The 18,694-nt window shown below is 42.9% G+C and overlaps 1 protein-coding gene across 1 annotated transcript in view; it reads right to left on the bottom strand.

The window, feature by feature from the left end:
* The window catches only part of podxl2 (podocalyxin-like 2), a 43,614-nt gene extending 32,859 nt beyond the window's left edge, over positions 1 to 10,755 (bottom strand). Inside the window, exon 1 of the mRNA XM_041891916.2 lies at positions 10,492 to 10,755. Within this exon, the coding sequence (XP_041747850.1) occupies positions 10,492 to 10,522 (31 nt within the window). The 5' untranslated portion in view covers positions 10,523 to 10,755. The remainder of the gene's footprint in view (positions 1 to 10,491) is intronic.
* Between the last annotated feature and the right edge of the window lie 7,939 nt (positions 10,756 to 18,694).

The raw sequence follows: 18,694 nt of genomic DNA, 5'->3' as shown, positions 1-18,694 counted from the left end.
AACAGCACTATCAACAAGGCAGGTCCTACAGGCCCTAGTTTTGTCGCACCTGGACTACTGTTCAGTCGTGTGGTCAGGTGTCACAAAGAGGGACTTAGGAAAATTGCAATTGGCTCAGAACAGGGCAGCACGGCTGGCCCTTGGATGTACACAGAGAGCTAACATTAATATGTCAATCTCTTCTGGCTCAAAGTGGAGGAAAGATTGACTTCATCACTATTTGTATTTGTGAGAGGTATTGAATGAACCGAGCTGTCTGTTTGAACTACTGGCACACAGCTCGGACACCCATGCATACCCCACAAAACATGCCACCAGAGGTCTCTTCACAGTCCCCAAGTCAAGAACAGACTATGGGAGGCGCACAGTACTACATAGAGCCATGACTACATGGAACTCTATTCCATATCAAGTAACTAATGCCAGGAGTAAAATTTGATTTAAAAAACAGATAGAAATACACCTTATGGAACAGCGGGGACAAACATAGACACATGCATACAAACACACAATAACATGCGCAATACACACACATGTACAGTTGAAGTCGGAAGTTTACATACACTTAGGTTGGAGTCATTAAAACCCGTTTTTCAACCACTCCACAAATTTCTTGTTAACAAACTATAGTTTTGGCAAGTCGGTTAGGACATCTACTTTGTGCATGACACAAGTCATTTTTCCAACAATTGTTTACAGACAGATTATTTAACTTATAACTCACTTTATCACAATTCCAGTGGGTCAGAAGTTTACATACACTAAGTTGACTGTGCCTTTAAACAGCTTGGAAAATTCCAGAAAATGATGTCATGGCTTTAGAAGATGAACGTACTTTGGTGCGAAAAGTGCAAATCAATCCCAGAACAACAGCAAATGACCTTGTGAAGATGCTGGAGGAAACAGATACAAAAGTATCTATATCCACAGTAAAACAAGTCCTATATCGACATAACCTGAAAGGCCGCTCAGCAAGGAAGAAGCCACTGCTCCAAAACCGCCATAAAAAAGCCAGACTACGGTTTGCAACTGCACATGGGGACAAAGATCGTACTTTTTGGAGAAATGTCCTCTGGTCTGATGAAACAAAAATAGAACTGTTTGGCCATAATGACCATCGTTATGTTTGGAGGAAAAAGGGGAACGCTTGCAAGCCGAAGAACACCATCCCAACCGTGAAGCACGGGGGTGGCAGCATCATGCTGTGGGAGTGCTTTGCTGCTGGAGGGACTGGTGCACTTCACAAAATAGATGGCATCATGAGGAAGGAAAATTATGTGGATATATTGAAGCAACATCTCAAAACATCAGTCAGGAAGTTAAAGCTTGGTCGCAAATGGGTCTTCCAAATGGACAATGACCCCAAGCATACTTCCAAAGTTGTGGCAAAATAGCTAAAGGACAACAAAGTCAGGGTATTGGAGTGGCCATCACAAAGCCCTGACCTCAATCCTATAGAACATTTGTGGGCAGAACTGAAAAAGTGTGTGCGAGCAAGGAGGCCTACAAACCTGTTACAACCACTGTAACCAGTTACACCAGCTCTGTGAGGAGGAATGGGCCAAAATTCACCCAACTTATTGTGGGAAGCTTGTGGAAGGTTACCTGAAACGTTTGACCGAAGTTAAACAATTTAAAGGCAATGCTACCAAATACTAATTGAGTGTATGTAAACTTCTGACCCACTGGGAATGCGATGAAAGAAATAAAAGCATCATTCTCTCTACTATTATTCTGACATTTCACATTCATAAAATAAAGTGGTGATCCTAACTGACCTAAAACAGGGAATTTTTACTAGGATTAAATGTCAGGAATTGTGAAAAACTGAGTTTAAATGTATTTGGCTAAGGTGTATGTAAACTTCCGACTTCAACTGTATGTACACATGGATTTTGTGTTATAGATATGTGGTAGTAGAGTAGAGGCCTGAGGGCACACACATGTTGTGAAATCTGTTATGAATGTATTGTAATGTTTCTAAAATGTATAACTGCCTTAATTTAGCTGGACCCCAGGAAGAGTAGCTGCTGCCTTGGCAACAGCTAATGGGGATCCATAATAAATGCAAATACAAATTACAGTAGGCTACAATAATCAATCAATAATAAAGAGTCAAATACAAAATAACTAAAATAAGTATGAAGTACAAGCATTGCAGTAGTGATGTTCAGGATATACCGTCATTCTGGCTGGCTCCTCTCTGCTCTCCTGATGATCTCTGTAAGGGCCAATGTTGTTAACCATCTGGAAGTGAACCACATCCTTCACTTTATGGACTGTTCTCACAACCAGTGGCCCCACACTGCATGGACATCCTTCACACTCACTGCTCTGCACCACACTGGACATTGATTTTGTGGGTGATTCTTCATCTTTAGTTGAAGTCTATGTGTGTGTGTGTGTGTGTGTGTGTGTGTGTGTGTGTGTGTGTGTGTGTGTGTGTGTGTGTGTGTGTGCATGCGTGCATGTGGGTGGTGTGTGTGTGGGTGTGTGGGTGTGTGGGTGGTGTGTGGGGGTGTGTGGGTGTGTGAGTGTGTGTGTGGATGTGGGTGTGTGTGGGTGTGTGTGGGTGTGGGTGTGTGTGGGTGTGTGAGTGTGTGTGTGTGTGTGTGTGGGTGTGTGTGTGGTGTGTGGGGGTGTGTGTGTGTGTGTGTGTGTGTGTGTGTGTGTGTGTGTGGGTGTGTGTAGTAGAATGACCCAGGTTCCAGTTACTCTGTTATCTTTATCTCAGGATCTCCAAAGTCGTCTTCCCCATCATGGGGGTCATTAGCATGATTAATGACTATTCTCTGCTCTCAATAGTTTCCAGGATGCTGCTATCTGCTGTAGGTGCACTCACAATCACTGCACCACATTGGACATGGTTCATATCCTTCACAATCACTGCACCGCATTGGACATGGTTCATATCCTTCACAATCACTGCACCGCATTGGACATGGTTCATATCCTTCACAATCACTGTTTCACATTGGACATGGTTCAATCCTTCACAATCACTGTATCACATTGGACATCCTTCATATCCTTCACAATGATGAAGTAGCCAAAGCACACTGTCAATGTCAGTGCACATGTAAAGGGTTATGGTCATTATACAACCGACAGAGTTATCTCTATCTCCATCACTAATCAATCAGTTATCTGTCCTACAATGTACATTCATGAGGGTCAACAGCATGATTAATGACTATTCTACCTTCTCTAAATAGGGTCCAGGATGCTGGCTGCCTGCTGTAGGAGGACGGCTGGGCTGCAGACAGAGGCTGACTTTACAGCACTGCGTAGGCAGCTAGGTCGCTTTAACTGTGGGTAGTAGTAAGATTTATAGGCCCTGGTCTCTAGGCATGGCTGCCAGCAGTGCACATTGTTCACAGCAGAAAACTGTGGGCAGGTGGGAAAGTGGATAGAGACACAGACAAGAAGGTTTATATCTGTCTGACTCAGGATAGGTCTGATATCTGTCTGACTCAGGATAGGTGTGATATCTGTCTGACTCAGGATAGGTCTGATATCTGTCTGACTCAGGATAGGTGTGATATCTGTCTGACTCAGGATAGGTGTGATATCTGTCTGACTCAGGATAGGTGTGATATCTGTCTGACTCAGGATAGGTGTGATATCTGCCTGACTCAGGATAGGTCTGAAATCTGTCTGACTCAGGATAGGTCTGATATCTGTCTGACTCAGGATAGGTCTGATATCTGTCTGACTCAGGATAGGTCTGATATCTGTCTGACTCAGGATAGGTCTGATATCTGTCTGACTCAGGATAGGTCTGATATCTGTCTGGATGTCAGAGGAAGAAGAGAACCCTATCCTGGCTCCTTCTGAAGCAGTCAGTGAAATACAGGATGAGGAAGGAGTGTATGGAGAAACATAAACATAGCTACACATCTCTGTCAGCATAGTAAATAACCAGGTAATAAGGTTTAATATCTCTGTCAGCATAGTAAATAACCAGGTAATAAGGTTTAATATCTCTGTCAGCATAGTAAATAACCAGGTAATAAGGTTTAATATCTCTGTCAGCATAGTAAATAACCAGGTAATAAGGTTTAATATCTCTGTCAGCATAGTAAATAATCAGGTAATAAGGTTTAATATCTCTGTCAGCATAGTAAATAACCAGGTAATAAGGTTTAATATCTCTGTCAGCATAGTAAATAACCAGGTAATAAGGTTTAATATCTCTGTCAGCATAGTAAATAACCAGGTAATAAGGTTTAATATCTCTGTCAGCATAGTAAATAACCAGGTAATAAGGTTTAATATCTCTGTCAGCATAGTAAATAACCATGTAATAAGGTTTAATATCTCTGTCAGCATAGTAAATAACCAGGTAATAAGGTTTAATATCTCTGTCAGCATAGTAAATAACCAGGTAATAAGGTTTAATATCTCTGTCAGCATAGTAAATAACCAGGTAATAAGGTTCAATATCTCTATCCCGCCATAGCCAGCTTCTTGTATAAGAGTAGCATTCAGGCAAGGTTATTGTCATTTGGAGAAACATCTGTGTTACTGTCGTGAGCCAGTAAGCCAGCCAGTCAGCCAGCCAGCCAGTCAGCCAACCAGTCAGCCAGCAAGCCCGCCAGCCAGCCAGTAAGCCAGCCAGTCAGCCAGCCATCCAGTCAGCCAGCAAGCCCGCCAGCCAGCCAGTAAGCCAGCCAGTCAGCCAGCCATCCAGTCAGCCAGCAAGCCCGCCCGCCAGCCAGCCAGCCAGCCAGCCAGTAAGCCATCCTGTCAGCCAGCCAGCCAGCCAACCAGTCAGCCAACCAGTCAGCCAGCCAGCCAGCCCGCCAGCCAACCAGTCAGCCAGTAAGCCAGCCAGCCAGCCAGCCAACCAGTCAGCCAGTAAGCCAGCCAGCCAGCCAGCCAACCAGTCAGCCAGTAAGCCAGCCAGCCAGCCAGCCAACCAGTCAGCCAACCAGTCAGCCAGCCAGCCAGCCCGCCAGCCAACCAGTCAGCCAGCCAGCCAGCCCGCCAGCCAACCAGTCAGCCAGTAAGCCAGCCAGCCAGCCAGCCAACCAGTCAGCCAGTGCAGAGGAAAGCATTGTGTTGAGGTAAACACATATCACAGAGCCGGTGGAGGGAGTTGGAGAGAGAGAGAGGTCTATACTGTACGGAAGTGCTGTCTTTGTTCTGTCTGGGCCTGTGCTACAAACCAAATGTATTCTACTGTATGTGACAGCACTAGACCAATAGAACGACAGGGTAACATCAGTCATATAGAACGACAGGGTACAGTTGAAGTCGGAAGTTTACGTACACCTTAGCCAAATACATTTAAACTCAGTTTTTCACAATTCCTGACATTTAATCCTAGTCAAAATTCCCTGTTTTACGTCAGATAGGATCACCACTTTATTTTAAGAATGTGAAATGTCAGAATAATAGTAGAGAGAATGATTTATTTCAGTTTTTATTTTTTTCATCACGTTCCCAGTTGGTCAGAAGTTTACATACACTCAATTAGTATTTGTTAGCATTGCCTTTAAAATTGTTTAACTTGGGTCAAACGTTTCGGGTAGCCTTCCACAAGCTTCCCACAATAAGTTGGGTGAATTTTGGCCTATTCCTCCTGACAGAGCTGGTGTAACTGAGTCAGGTTTGTAGGCCTCCTTGCTCGCACATGCTTTTTCATTTCTGCCCACAAAGGTTCTATAGGATTGAGGTCAGGGCTTTTTGATGGCCACTCCAATACCTTGACTTTGTTGCCCTTAAACCATTTTGCCACAACTTTGGAAGTATGCTTGTCCATTTGGAAGACCCATTTGCGACCAAGCTTTAACTTCCTGACTGATGTCTTGAGATGTTGCTTCAACATATCCACATAATTTTCCTTCCTCATGATGCCATCTATTTTGTGAAGTGCACCAGTCCCTCCAGCAGCAAAGCACCCCCACAGCATGATGCTGCCACCCCCGTGCTTCACGGTTGGGATGGTGTTCTTCGGCTTGCAAGCCTTCCCCTTTTTCCTCCAAACATAACGATGGTCATTATGGGCAAACAGTTCTATTTTTGTTTCATCAGACCAGAGGACATTTCTCCAAAAAGTACGATATTTGTCCCCATGTGCAGTTTTGGAGCAGTGGCTTCTTCCTTGCTGAGCGGCCTTTCAGGTTATGTCGATATAGGACTCGTTTTACTGTGGATATAGATACTTTTGTACCCGTTTCCTCCAGCATCTTCACAAGGTCCTTTGCTGCTGTTCTGGGTTTGATTTGCACTTTTCGCACCAAAGTACGTTCATCTCTAGGAGACAGAACACTTCTCCTTCCTGAGCGGTATGACGGCTGCGTGGTCCCATGGTGTTTATACTTGCGTACTATTGTTTGTACAGATGAACATGGTACCTTCAGGCATTTGGAAATTACTCCCAATGGTGAACCAGACTTGTGGAGGTCCACAATTATTTTTCTGAGGTCTTGGCTGATTTCTTTTGATTTTCCCATGATGTCAAGCAAAGAGGCACTGAGTTCGAAGGTAGGCCTTGAAATACATCCACAGGTACACCTCCAAATGACTCAAATGATGTAAATTAGCCTATCAGAAGCTTCTAAAGCCATGACATCATTTTCTGGAATTTTCCAAGCTGTTTAAAGGCACAGTCAACTTAGTGTATGTAAACTTCTGACCCACTGGAATTGTGATACAGTGAATTATAAGTGAAATAATCTGTCTGTAAACAATTGTTTGATAAATGACTTATGTCATGCACAAAGTAGATGTCCTAACCTGACTTGCCAAAACTATAGTTTGTTAACAAGAAATGTGTGGAGTGGTTGAAAAACGAGTTTTAATGACTCCAATCTAAACGTATGTAAACTTCCGACTTCAACTGTAACATCAGTCATATAGAACGACAGGGTAATAACAGTCATATTCTCGTTGGCTATTATGAGAATATGAGAGAAAATGATACAATCCCCCCCCAGAAAACGATGAAATTATTAAAGTGGATCTGGTGAAGGGATGTAACCTGGTCCTATATCTGTCGTTGGCATCCCATGGCTGTTTACAATGTCTCAAGCAATACACGCCTGTCACGCCCTGGCTCTGGGGACTCTTTAATGTTGAGCCAGGGTGTGTAGGTTCTATGTTATAGTTTTCTAGGTTTCTGTTCTAGATCGTTGTATTTCTATGTTGGCCAGGGTGGTTCCCAATCAGAGGCAGCTGATTCTCGTTGTCTCTGATTGGGAACCATACTTAGGCAGCCTGTGGGCACTTTTGTATTGTGGGATCTTGATCCGTAAGGTTTGTGTTTAAACCCTAGGACTTCACGTATCGTTTGTTGTTTTTGTTCGTGTGTACTCATTAAAAGAATGTACGCTTATCACGCTGCGCCTTGGTCCGCTTCATCATGTGTCAACGATCGTGACAACGCCAGGTGCCCAATACATTTACAGGGTTGGGTAGGTCACTTTCTAAATGTAATCCGTTACAGTTAGTAGTTACCTGTCCAAAATGTAATCAGTAACGTAACGTTTGGATTACTTAAACTAAGTAACGTCATCTTTTTGATTATTTTACCCTTAAGAGGCATTAGAAGAAGACAAAACGGATCCATCAAACACATTTGGTGTGTCATCATAATGGTCTCTGATTGGTGGTCATCATTTGGTGTGTCATCATAGTGGTCTCTGATTGGTGGTCATCATTTGGTGTGTCATCATAGTGGTCTCTGACTTTTTTCACAGCTGAATTGAAAGTCATTGAAAAAACAGAAAATGTGTCAATGTATTTTTTCGCAAACATCCTTTCTGAATGTAAGTATTTTCTTGTAATCAGAATAGATGTAACTGCTTATATGTAATCAGTTACTCCCCAAACCTGCACCATTAGACCTACAGTGAGGGAAAAAAGTATTTGATCCCCTGCTGATTTTGTACGTTTGCCCACTGACAAAGAAATGATCAGTCTATAATTTTAATGGTAGGTTTATTTGAACAGTGAGAGACAGAATAACAACAAAAAAATCAAGAAAAACACATGTCAAAAATGTAATAAATTGATTTGCATTTTAATGAGGGAAATATGTATTTGACCCTCTCTCAATCAGAAAGATTTCTGGCTCCCAGGTGTCTTTTATACAGGTAACGAGCTGAGATTAGGAGCACACTCTTAAAGGGAGTGCTCCTAATCTCAGTTTGTTACCTGTATAAAAGACACCTGTCCACAGAAGCAATCAATCAATCAGATTCCAAACTCTCCACCATGGCCAAGACCAAAGAGCTCTCCAAGGATGTCAGGGACAAGATTGTAGACCTACACAAGGCTGGAATGGGCTACAAGACCATCGCCAAGCAGCTTGGTGAGAAGGTAACAACAGTTGGTGCAATTATTCGCAAATGGAAGAAACACAAAATACTGTCAATCTCCCTTGGCCTGGGGCTCCATGCAAGATCTCACCTCGTGGAGTTGCAATGATCATGAGAACGGTGAGGAATCAGCCCAGAACTACACCGGAGGATCTTGTCAATGATCTCAAGGCAGCTGGGACCATAGTCACCAAGAAAACAATTGGTAACACACTACACCGTGAAGGACTGAAATCCTGCAGCGCCTGCAAGGTCCCCCTGCTCAAGAAAGCACATATACAGGCCCCTCTGAAGTTTGCCAATGAACATATGAATGATTCAGAGGAGAACTGGGTGAAAGTGTTGTGGTCAGATGAGACCAAAATCGAGCTCTTTGGCATCAACTCAACTCGCCGTGTTTGGAGGAGGAGGAATGCTGCCTATGACCCCAAGAACACCATCCCCACCGTCAAACATGGAGGTGGAAACATTATGCTTTGGGGGTGTTTTTCTGCTAAGGGGACAGGACAACTTCACCGCATCAAAGGGACGATGGCCGGGGCCATGTATCGTCAAATCTTGGGTGAGAACCTCCTTCCCTCAGCCAGGGCATTGAAAATGGGTCGTGGATGGGTATTCCAGCATGACAATGACCCAAAACACACGGCCAAGGCAACAAAGGAGTGGCTCAAGAAGAAGCACATTAAGGTCCTGGAGTGGCCTAGCCAGTCTCCAGACCTTAATCCCATAGAAAATTTGTGGAGGGAGCTGAAGGTTCGAGTTGCCAAACGTCAGCCTCGAAACCTTAATGATTTGGAGAAGATCTGCAAAGTGGAGTGGAAAAAAATCCCTCCTGAGATGTGTGCAAACCTGGTGGCCAACTACAAGAAACGTCTGACCTCTGTGATTGCCAACAAGGGTTTTTCCACCAAGTACTAAGTCATGTTTCAGAGGGGTCAAATACTTATTTCCCTCATTAAAATGCAAATCAATTTATAAAATTTGACATGCGTTTTTCTGGATTTTTTTGTTGTTATTCTGTCTCTCACTGTTCAAATAAACCTACCATTAAAATTATAGACTGATCATGTCTTTGTCAGTGGGCAAACATACAAAATCAGCAGGGGATTAAATACTTTTTTCCCTCACTGTATGTGTTGAAGGGTAAGCCATTTCTGAGGGAAACTGTCAAGATAATGTGTGCTCTCTATTAGTTGGCTAATCCCCAACCAGGTTTGACTGTGCTCATTAATTATGTCTGATGCATTGACCAGGCTGCAAGAGCACAGCCACAATATAAGAACGAATAGCCCACTCTAGACCTAGGACTAGCAAGTAGGCCAGCTCCTCTTTATCAACATTAAAGATTGCTTTTCAGTTGTCTACAGACATGTTTCATTTTATGGGCTACATAGGTTTGAACAGTGACCATTATACTAAAATGTTTAAACCAATACCGTATTTGATAGGCGTACATGTGAAGCGTGTCATTATTCTAGATTATCATCTAAAGCTTGTCATGATTCTAGATTATCATCTAAAACTTGCCATGATTCTAGATTATCATCTGAAGATTGTCATGATTCTAGATTATCATCTGAAGCATGTCATGATTCTAGATTATGAAAATAATCATATTCAAATTATGATTATTTAATGTTCTTAGAACATCATTGTAAATTCACAGAAATGACACTTCTCTCACTTGGACAGATGTAGGTTTCAAATTCAAACACAGGTATTATTGAATTCACTCTACTGCAACAATCAATGCACGTATAATGAACATCACGTTCAACAAAGCAGTTTGTTGCCAATGATAGATAGAGCCTACATGGATTTTCTTTCCTTCCATACATGCAGGCCTCTGGGGCAAAATAATGATGTTGACAGTTCTATGCGTCTGTGGATATTGCGTTGGAAAATACGGTAGCAGCCTATGATCACTATAGGTCCTCTAGGGCAGGGTTTACTATGGCTTCTGTTGATAATCCACAGTCATCATCATGTGAGAATAAACAATTGCAATGATAATTTAAACGATGGATTCATTCGTAATATTGTATCAGTCAATGTTTCAACAACCAAATGCAACAAATTGAAGAGTAGACTACATCGACCGCGTTTCCAATCATGCGACACTGAAATAGCGGCGCAGAACTGCCATAATTAAAACAATACTTACCGAATATAAGCGTGCGAAGCAGGTCTGCCATAACTGCAGCATAAACACTTCCAGAAATGTTTAAATTGAGATGTTTGATTGTTGTTTTTCAGCTGTAGTAGCGCACAGGGGGAAGGCACGTCATCACAAATAGTCTGGCTGGTTAGGACGCGAGGACCGCTAGGCGTGATAGACGGCTGAACTTGGATGCGCTGGTTCACGATTATCTGCAATTGAGCTGTGGCTGCGTGGAGACAAGTTTGCTGTGACAGACGCTGCTACCACAGAGTTTCTAAACCCAGAGGCGCAACATCGCGAGACTTCCGGGAACGCTTGTAAAGCAGACCATGCAGACCAGGCCTGGGTTTGGGAAGTCAATGGGAGAGTTGGCATAATACGCATCTGTCATACAAGCTAGGTTTCCATCCAATTGGCGACAGATTTTGATGCGAATATTAAAAAATCTGCACAAAGAAAATATGTGCATTTTCCCACCAGTGGTGTGTTTACACCAAACTGACTTGTACTTTTTCGCTTAAGTTTTCATGTACCGAATACAAATCTAAAGTTCAATGTGTTTCCATCAAATTTTTTTTTTTTCATACATAGCAAATGTGCCTACATGGTCTTGGCATGTGTCATCAACCACCCGAGCCACTGCCTGTTCACCACGCTATCATCCAGAAGGCGAGGTCAGTACAGGTGCATCAAAGCTGGGACCGAGAGAATGAAAAACAGCTTCTATCTCAAGGCCATCAGACTGTTAAATAGCCATCACTAGCACATTAGAGGCTGCTGCTGCCTATTGAAATCACTGGCCACTTAAAAAAATTGAACACTAGTCACTTTAATAATGTTTACATATCTTGCACTACTCATCTCATCTGTATATACTGTTTTTTATAATATTCTACTGTATCTTAGTCCATGCCGCTCTGTCATTGCTAGTCCATATATGTATGTATTCTTAAATTCCATTCCTTACTTGGATTTGTGTGTACTGGGTATATGTTGTGAAATTGTTAGATATTACTTGTTAGATATTACTGCACTGTCGGAGCTAGAAGCACAAGCATTTCGCTACACCCGCAATAACATCTGCTAAACACGTGTATGTGACAAATATAATTTGATTTGATTTGTACTCTAGCCAACAGCTAGCAAACACAGTGGGTGTAGGCCAGAACATCTAGAAAACACAGTGGGTGTAGGCCAGAACATCTAGCAAATACAGTGGGTGTAGGCCAGAACATCTAGCAAATACAGTGGGTGTAGGCCAGAACATCTAGCAAATACAGTGGGTGTAGGCCAGAACATCTAGCAAATACAGTGGGTGTAGGCCAGGGGCGGACTGGGACAAGAATTCGGCCCTGGCATTTTACCCACACCAGCCCACATCACTGCGCCCTTGGTGTCAGTGGTGCCACTAACGTTTACTGTTGGTGGCACCAGCCCATGATTCGGTCGGAACCAAATCATGAGTAATCCTCTTATAAATTAATTCATAAGGATTTATTAAAAAGTATAATAAATAGACTACTGAGGTATTCAATGAATAAGTTGTTTCATCTAACAAGTCCAAGCAGGAATGCATGATTCAATATATTTTGATGTGCAACCTAATCCAGTGATTGTCATGAATTTTGGGTTGACAATTAGACTATAGTTGCTATATTTTACTGTCGAAATAGGATTCCAGAATTTCCAGAATATATATATTTTTTCAATAGAGATTAATTACATACATCTTTATGTGCACCAACTAATATCATGGGCTAATTCATGTGGGGTTCAACACCTGAGGAAGTGGAAACTCAAAACACATTAACTATATCACTAACTCTAAATATAATGCCCATTGCTAGTAGCCATGTATTCATCCAACAGTACATTTGTCCTAAGCAAACGTTGCAGTTATAGGCTACTACCATTGAGACCTATAGGCCATCACAATGGCCGGTGTGCGAAATGCGTGCGCACCGATCCATATCTGAAAGCCATATCAAATATCTTGGTTGTAAAATAGTTGCTATTGAGCTGAATATTGAGAGTTGAGAAATAAAAATGATACCTACGGAAAGATGAAACACTCCACTCTTCGACAGGGACAAGGGTACGAAGCTTTCAAACCTGTGTTTTTCCCACAACTGCATTTTGAAAGGTTGTACTATCAGAACACGTTTTTCTCTTAAGCACAAGCGGGAGAGGAGAGTGGCTCGCTCTTCACAAACAGCAAGCCCCAGCGAGGGCACAGGGGCAGGGCACACACTTTCATTACAGGAATAATGATTATAATACTGTTTGACCCAATTATGTTTTTAGCCGCCCAAAAAATAGTGAGTGAGGTGACAATGTAGAATGTGCTTGTAGTATCTGAACTTCTTTCATATTGTGGGTTACTCTGCTTTGCTGAAACATCTGGAAAGTGTTACCATAGGGGCCCCCTAAAACAGAGGACATTCGGCTATGTGGAGGCCAGGGATTGGTCTATTCAAATCACGCCATCTTATGTTACATGAAGCATAGGATATATATATATATATATATCATGTTTTAACAAAAGAAGGGAGAGTGATCATATTTGGGATTGGTTTCGTTGCTCTCCAGATTCTGCAGAGTCTGTAAGTTGATGCTGAAATCTTTTGATATAATAAACCTTTATAATCAAAGTACAGTGTCAGCGGATTTCCTTATCAACACATCATCGCAGCATCGCTGTTCGGACACCACATGCTCTTTCTACGTTTATAGGCCCCCTTTCTGTTTTTTAAGATCCATGATCTTGGCTGTCTAACCGACGACAGAGTCGGAGCAGGTCTCTTTGCTGATGCCGCGTTTTTAACTTTGAATGTGAGTTTGCGTGACCTCAGCTCAGCCTATCAGAGAACCGGGCCGACCCATCTTGGTAGGAGGGCCGGCCGTTGCCCCCTGATCAGCCAAGGGCTCATTATAGAGGAGTATAACAGAGAAATTGCACCAAAATCTTTAAGAAAAATAAAATGCTAATCATCTGTAGGCTGATAAATTGCATACTTTCTCAAGTCGTAGTGGGAGCACCACACACCATATCATCGTGTGACTCCAAGTTTACTTTGTTATGATGGTTATTATATCAATATTTGGGCATAAAGATGCTTCCACCGTCATTTATTTTGCTTAATACATTTTACCGACACAATAAAAGATCCTACCATGTCGAATAAACAAATTATCTGTCTGCATTTATAAAATTGTACCGAAACGTCCTGTTTCCATCACAGCTGTTATGATTTTTTTTTATATGGTATGACTTTACTCGCACAAAAACTGTGGATGTAAACGTGGTTACAGAATGTCAACAGTGGCACTTCAGAGGGCAACCCTCAGCTCTGATTTAAATGCAGACAGTAGCTAGGTTTCCATCCAATTGGCGACAGATGTTCATGGGAATATTCATAAAAACAATAAGCGCATTTTCCCACCAGGGATGTGTTTCCATCAAATTGACTTGTTGTGGATAAACGTCTGTGTGTGATGAAGTAGTTCACATAAAAAAAGATGTTCCTACTCTGAGGTGAGTTCAGTTCGCTTGAACGTTTGCTACATTGCGGAACGGGTTGTGCTGAACGACACGTTTACCCAAAACGTTCTTGTACATTCTTTAACAGACTTTGAGCTACGTTTGCTCCCATTTGGTGGGTGTGGCTTGAAGCAATGAGTGATGTATTTAAAGGGTAGTGGCCATACTGACAGCGTTCCCCAACCCCCAACCAAACCCCTCCCAGTTTTTCAACTGGTCGTTCAGTGCAGCACCGTTTCCGTTCAATTGAACGTTCCAGAACATGAACATTTACTGAACGCAGCCCTGGTCTTGGCACGTGCCGTTGTAGTCAACTGTGCTGATAGGCTAGTCTACATGAGATTATAGAGCCCCACAGTGGAGGTGTCATAATACCCATGAAAGGTAGCGGTCAAACAGGAACTGGTTCCTATTTACCATATCTTCAATTTAAGCCTACTAGAAAGTGTGTGCCCTCAGGCCTGGAGGGAAGCAAAACTCATTCCGCTACCCAAGAATAGTAAAGCCCCCTTTACTGTCTCAAATAGCAGTCTGATTGTTACCAACCCTTAGTAAACCTCTGGAAAAAATTGTGTTTGACCAGATACAAAGCTATTTTACAGTAAACAAATTGACAACAGACTTTCAGCACGCTTATAGGGAAGGACATCAAATCAAAATCAAATCAAATCAAATGTTATTTGTCACATACACGTGTTTAGCAGATGTTATTGCGGGTGTAGTGAAATGCTTGTGCTTCTATCTCCGACAGTGCAGTAATATCTAACAAGTAATATCTAACAATTTCACAATATGTACCTAATACACACAAAACTAGTGAGGAATGGAATTTAAGAAAATATACATATATGGACAAGCAATGACAGAGCGGCATGGACTAAGATACAGTAGAATATTATAGAATAGAATGCAGTATATACATATGAGATGAGAAGTGCAAGATATGTAAACATTATTAAAGTGACTAGTGTTCCATTTCTTAAAGTGGCCAGTGATTTCAAAAGGAGCAGCAGCCTCTAATGTGCTAGTGATGGCTGTTAAACAGTCTGATGGCCTTGAGATAGAAGCAGTTTTTCAGTCTCTCGGTCCCAGCTTTGATGCACCTGTACTGACCTCACCTTCTGGATGATTGCGGGGTGAACAGGCAGTGGCTCGGGTGGTTGTTGTCCTTGATGATCTTTTTGTCCTTCCTTTGGCGGGTAGTTTGACCCCGGTGATGCGTTGGGCAGACCGCACCACCCTCTGGAGAGCCCTGCGGTTGCGGGCGGTGCAGTTGCCGTACCAGGAGGTGATACAGCCCGACAGGATGCTCTCAGTTGTGCATCTGTAGAGGTTTGTGATGGTTTTAGGTGTCAAGATGAATTTCTTCAGCCTCCTGAGGTTGAAGAGGCTCTGTTGCGCCTTCTTCACCACACAGTCTGCATGGGTGGACAATTTCAGTTTGTCGTTGATGTGTACGCCAAGGAACTTGAAGCTTTCCACCTTCTCCACTGCGGTCCCATCGTTGTGGATAGGGGGGTGCACCCTCTGCTGTTTCCTGAAGTCCACAATCATCTCCTTTGTTTTGTTGACGTTGAGTGAGAGGTTATTTTCCTGGCACCACACTCCCAGAGCCCTCACCTCCTCCCTGTAGGCGGTCTCGTCATTGTTGGTAATCAAGCCTACTACTGTTGTGTCGTCTGCAAACTTGATGATTGAGTTGGAGGCGTGCGTGGCCACGCAGTCATGGGTGAACAGGGAGTACAGGAGGAGCCTGAGCACGCACCCTTGTGGGGCCCCAGTGTTGAGGATCAGCGAAGTGGAGATGTTGTTTCCTAACTTCACCATTTGGGGGCGGCTCGTCAGGAAGTCCAGGACCCAGTTGCACAGGGTGGGGTTCAGACCCAGGGCCTCGAGCTTAATGATGAGCTTGGAGGGTACTATGGTGTTGAATGCTGAGCTATAGTCAATGAACAGCATTCTTACATAGGTATTCCTCTTGTCCAGATGGGATAGGGCAGTGTGCAGTGTGATGGCGATTGCATCGTCTGTGGATCTACTGGGGCGGTGCAAATTGAAGTGGGTCTAGGGTGACAAGTAAGGTAGAGGTGATATGATCCTTAACTAGCCTCTCAAAGCACTTCATGATGACAGAGGTGAGTGCTACGGGGCAATCGTCATTTAGTTCAGTTACCTTTGCTTTCTTGGGTACAGGAACAATGGTGGCCATCTTGAAGCATGTGGGAACAGCAGACTGGGAAAGGGAGAGATTGAATATGTCCATAAACACACCAGCCAGCTGGTCTGCACATGCTCTGAGGATGCGGCTAGGGATGCCGTCTGGGCCGGCAGCCTTGCGGGGGTTAACATGCTTAAATGTCTTACTCACGTTGGCTACAGAGAAGGAGAGGCCACAGTCCTTGGTAGTGGGCCGCGTCGGTGGCACTGTGTTATCCTCAAAGCGGGCGAAGAAGGTGTTTAGCTTGTCTGGAAGCGAGACGTCGGTGTCGGCGACGTGTCTGGTTTTCCTTTTGTAGTCCGTGATTGTCTGTAGACCCTGCCACATACGTCCCGTGTCTGAGCCGTTGAATTGCGACTCCACTTTGTCTCTATACTGATGTTTGCCAGTTTAATTGCCTTGCAGAGTGAGTAGCTACACTGTTTGTATTCTGCCATATTCCCAGTCACCTTGACATTCAACACGCACAGCACTTACACAAATGACTGATGATTGGCTGAGAGAAATTGATGATAAAAATATTGTATGGGCTGTTTTGTTAGACTTCAGTGCAGCTTTTGACATTATCGATCATAGTCTGCTGCTGGAAAACTTGTGTTATGTGTTATAGAGCTGCAGGTAGTTTCAGAATGGGGTGGCAAGGAATAAGTTAGTCCTAAATAGAGAGATTGACTTCATCACTACTTGTTTTTGTAAGAAGTGTTGAAGAGCTGAATGCACCGAGCTGTCTCATTAAACTACTGGCACACACCTCGGACACCCATGTATACCCCACAAGACATGCCACCAGAGGTCTCTTCACAGTCCCCAAGTCCAGAACAGACTATGGGAGGCGCACAGTACTACATAGAGCCATGACTAAATGGAACTCTATTCCACATCAGGTAACTGATGCAAGCAGTAGAATCAGATTTTTAAAAAACAGGTAAAAATACACCTTATGGAACAACGGGGACTGTGAAGAGACACACACACAGGTACAGACACACGCATACACACACAAACGCTAGCACACGCACTCTACACACACGTACATTGTAATATTGTTGTATGGTGGTATTATACATTTTGTATTGTAGATATGTAGTGGTGTAATAATGTTAATTTTAGAAACACTTAAAATATATTGATAAAAGTTTCCTTGTCCTAGAGAGATTTTCATGGTTCTAAAACGTCACACCAGGGTAAGCCTACACGAAACACAGCCCTTATTTTAAGTGTTTCTAAAATCCCGCAAGGTTTTATGGGTATTATGACTCATACTGTGGTAATCTATTCTGTATATTTTTCTTTGTCAAATGGCAGTCAAGTGTCAATCATCATGTCACCAGCATAAGAAGCTCGATATTTATTGGAAAGGAGCATCAAGCTGGTTATAGTGATAGCAAGGGTGCAGTGATTTTTAACCAGAAGAAACCGCCTTTATAAATTCTACCTATTGCGAGACTCTAGGCTATAACAATGTGTATTTCTATGTCGCCCACACATTTTTACTGGCTGATAGAAGAGCTGTAGAGAGACGCAGCAGGCCACTACGACTACGGATGTTGATCCTTGCAGTGGCAGCAGGTGACACACCGTCCGCAAAGGACATTTGGGTCCTCCTAAGTACACTTTCTGACCATGTCTTCAGTACACATTCAGGATGACAAGCTTCAACAAAATGTAATTTATTATCAAAAACATTCTCCCATAATTCTACAGTCACAGACCAGAACTGGAAACCATGAAGATCAGCACAAACTCATTGGTACTAATGAAGACTATATTACAAGACGACTGATAGTCCAACCTGAAATCACAACACCTTCTCTCACGGACAGACTATGTAAATATATACTGAACAAAAATATAAACGCAACAAGATTTTACTAAATTACAGTTCATAGAAGGAAATCAGTCAACTGAAATAAATTCATTAGGCCCTAATCTATGGATTTCACATGACTGGGCAGTGGTGCAGCCATGGATGGGCATAGGCCCACCCAATCAGAATGAGTTGTTTCCCCACAAAGGGCTTTATTACAGACAGAAATACTCCTCAGCCTCCCCCCCACCAATGATCCCAAAGGTGAAGAAGCCAGATGTGGAGGTCCTGGGCTGGTTACACGTGGTCTGCAGTTGGACATACTACCAAATCTCAAAAACAACATTGGAAGCAGTTTATGGTAGAGACATTAACATTACATTCTCTGGCAATATCTCTGGTGGACATTCCTGCAGTCAGCATGCCAATTGCATGCTCCCTCAAAACTTGAGACATCAGTAGCATTGTGTTGTGGACAAAACGGCACATTTTAAAGTGGCCTTTTATTGTCCCCAGCACAAGGTGCACATGTGTAATTATCATGCTGTTTAATCAGCTTCTTGATAATCCATCTACCTGACAGGTGTGGTCTATCTTGGCAAAGGAGAAATGCTCACTAACAGGGATAAACAAATTTGTG

This window comes from Coregonus clupeaformis, chromosome 12 (assembly GCF_020615455.1).
Source record: "Coregonus clupeaformis isolate EN_2021a chromosome 12, ASM2061545v1, whole genome shotgun sequence".
Classification (NCBI taxonomy): Eukaryota; Metazoa; Chordata; class Actinopteri; order Salmoniformes; family Salmonidae; genus Coregonus; species Coregonus clupeaformis.
Note: the sequence above shows the minus strand (reverse complement) of the source record. Positions and strands in the feature narration are given on the sequence as shown.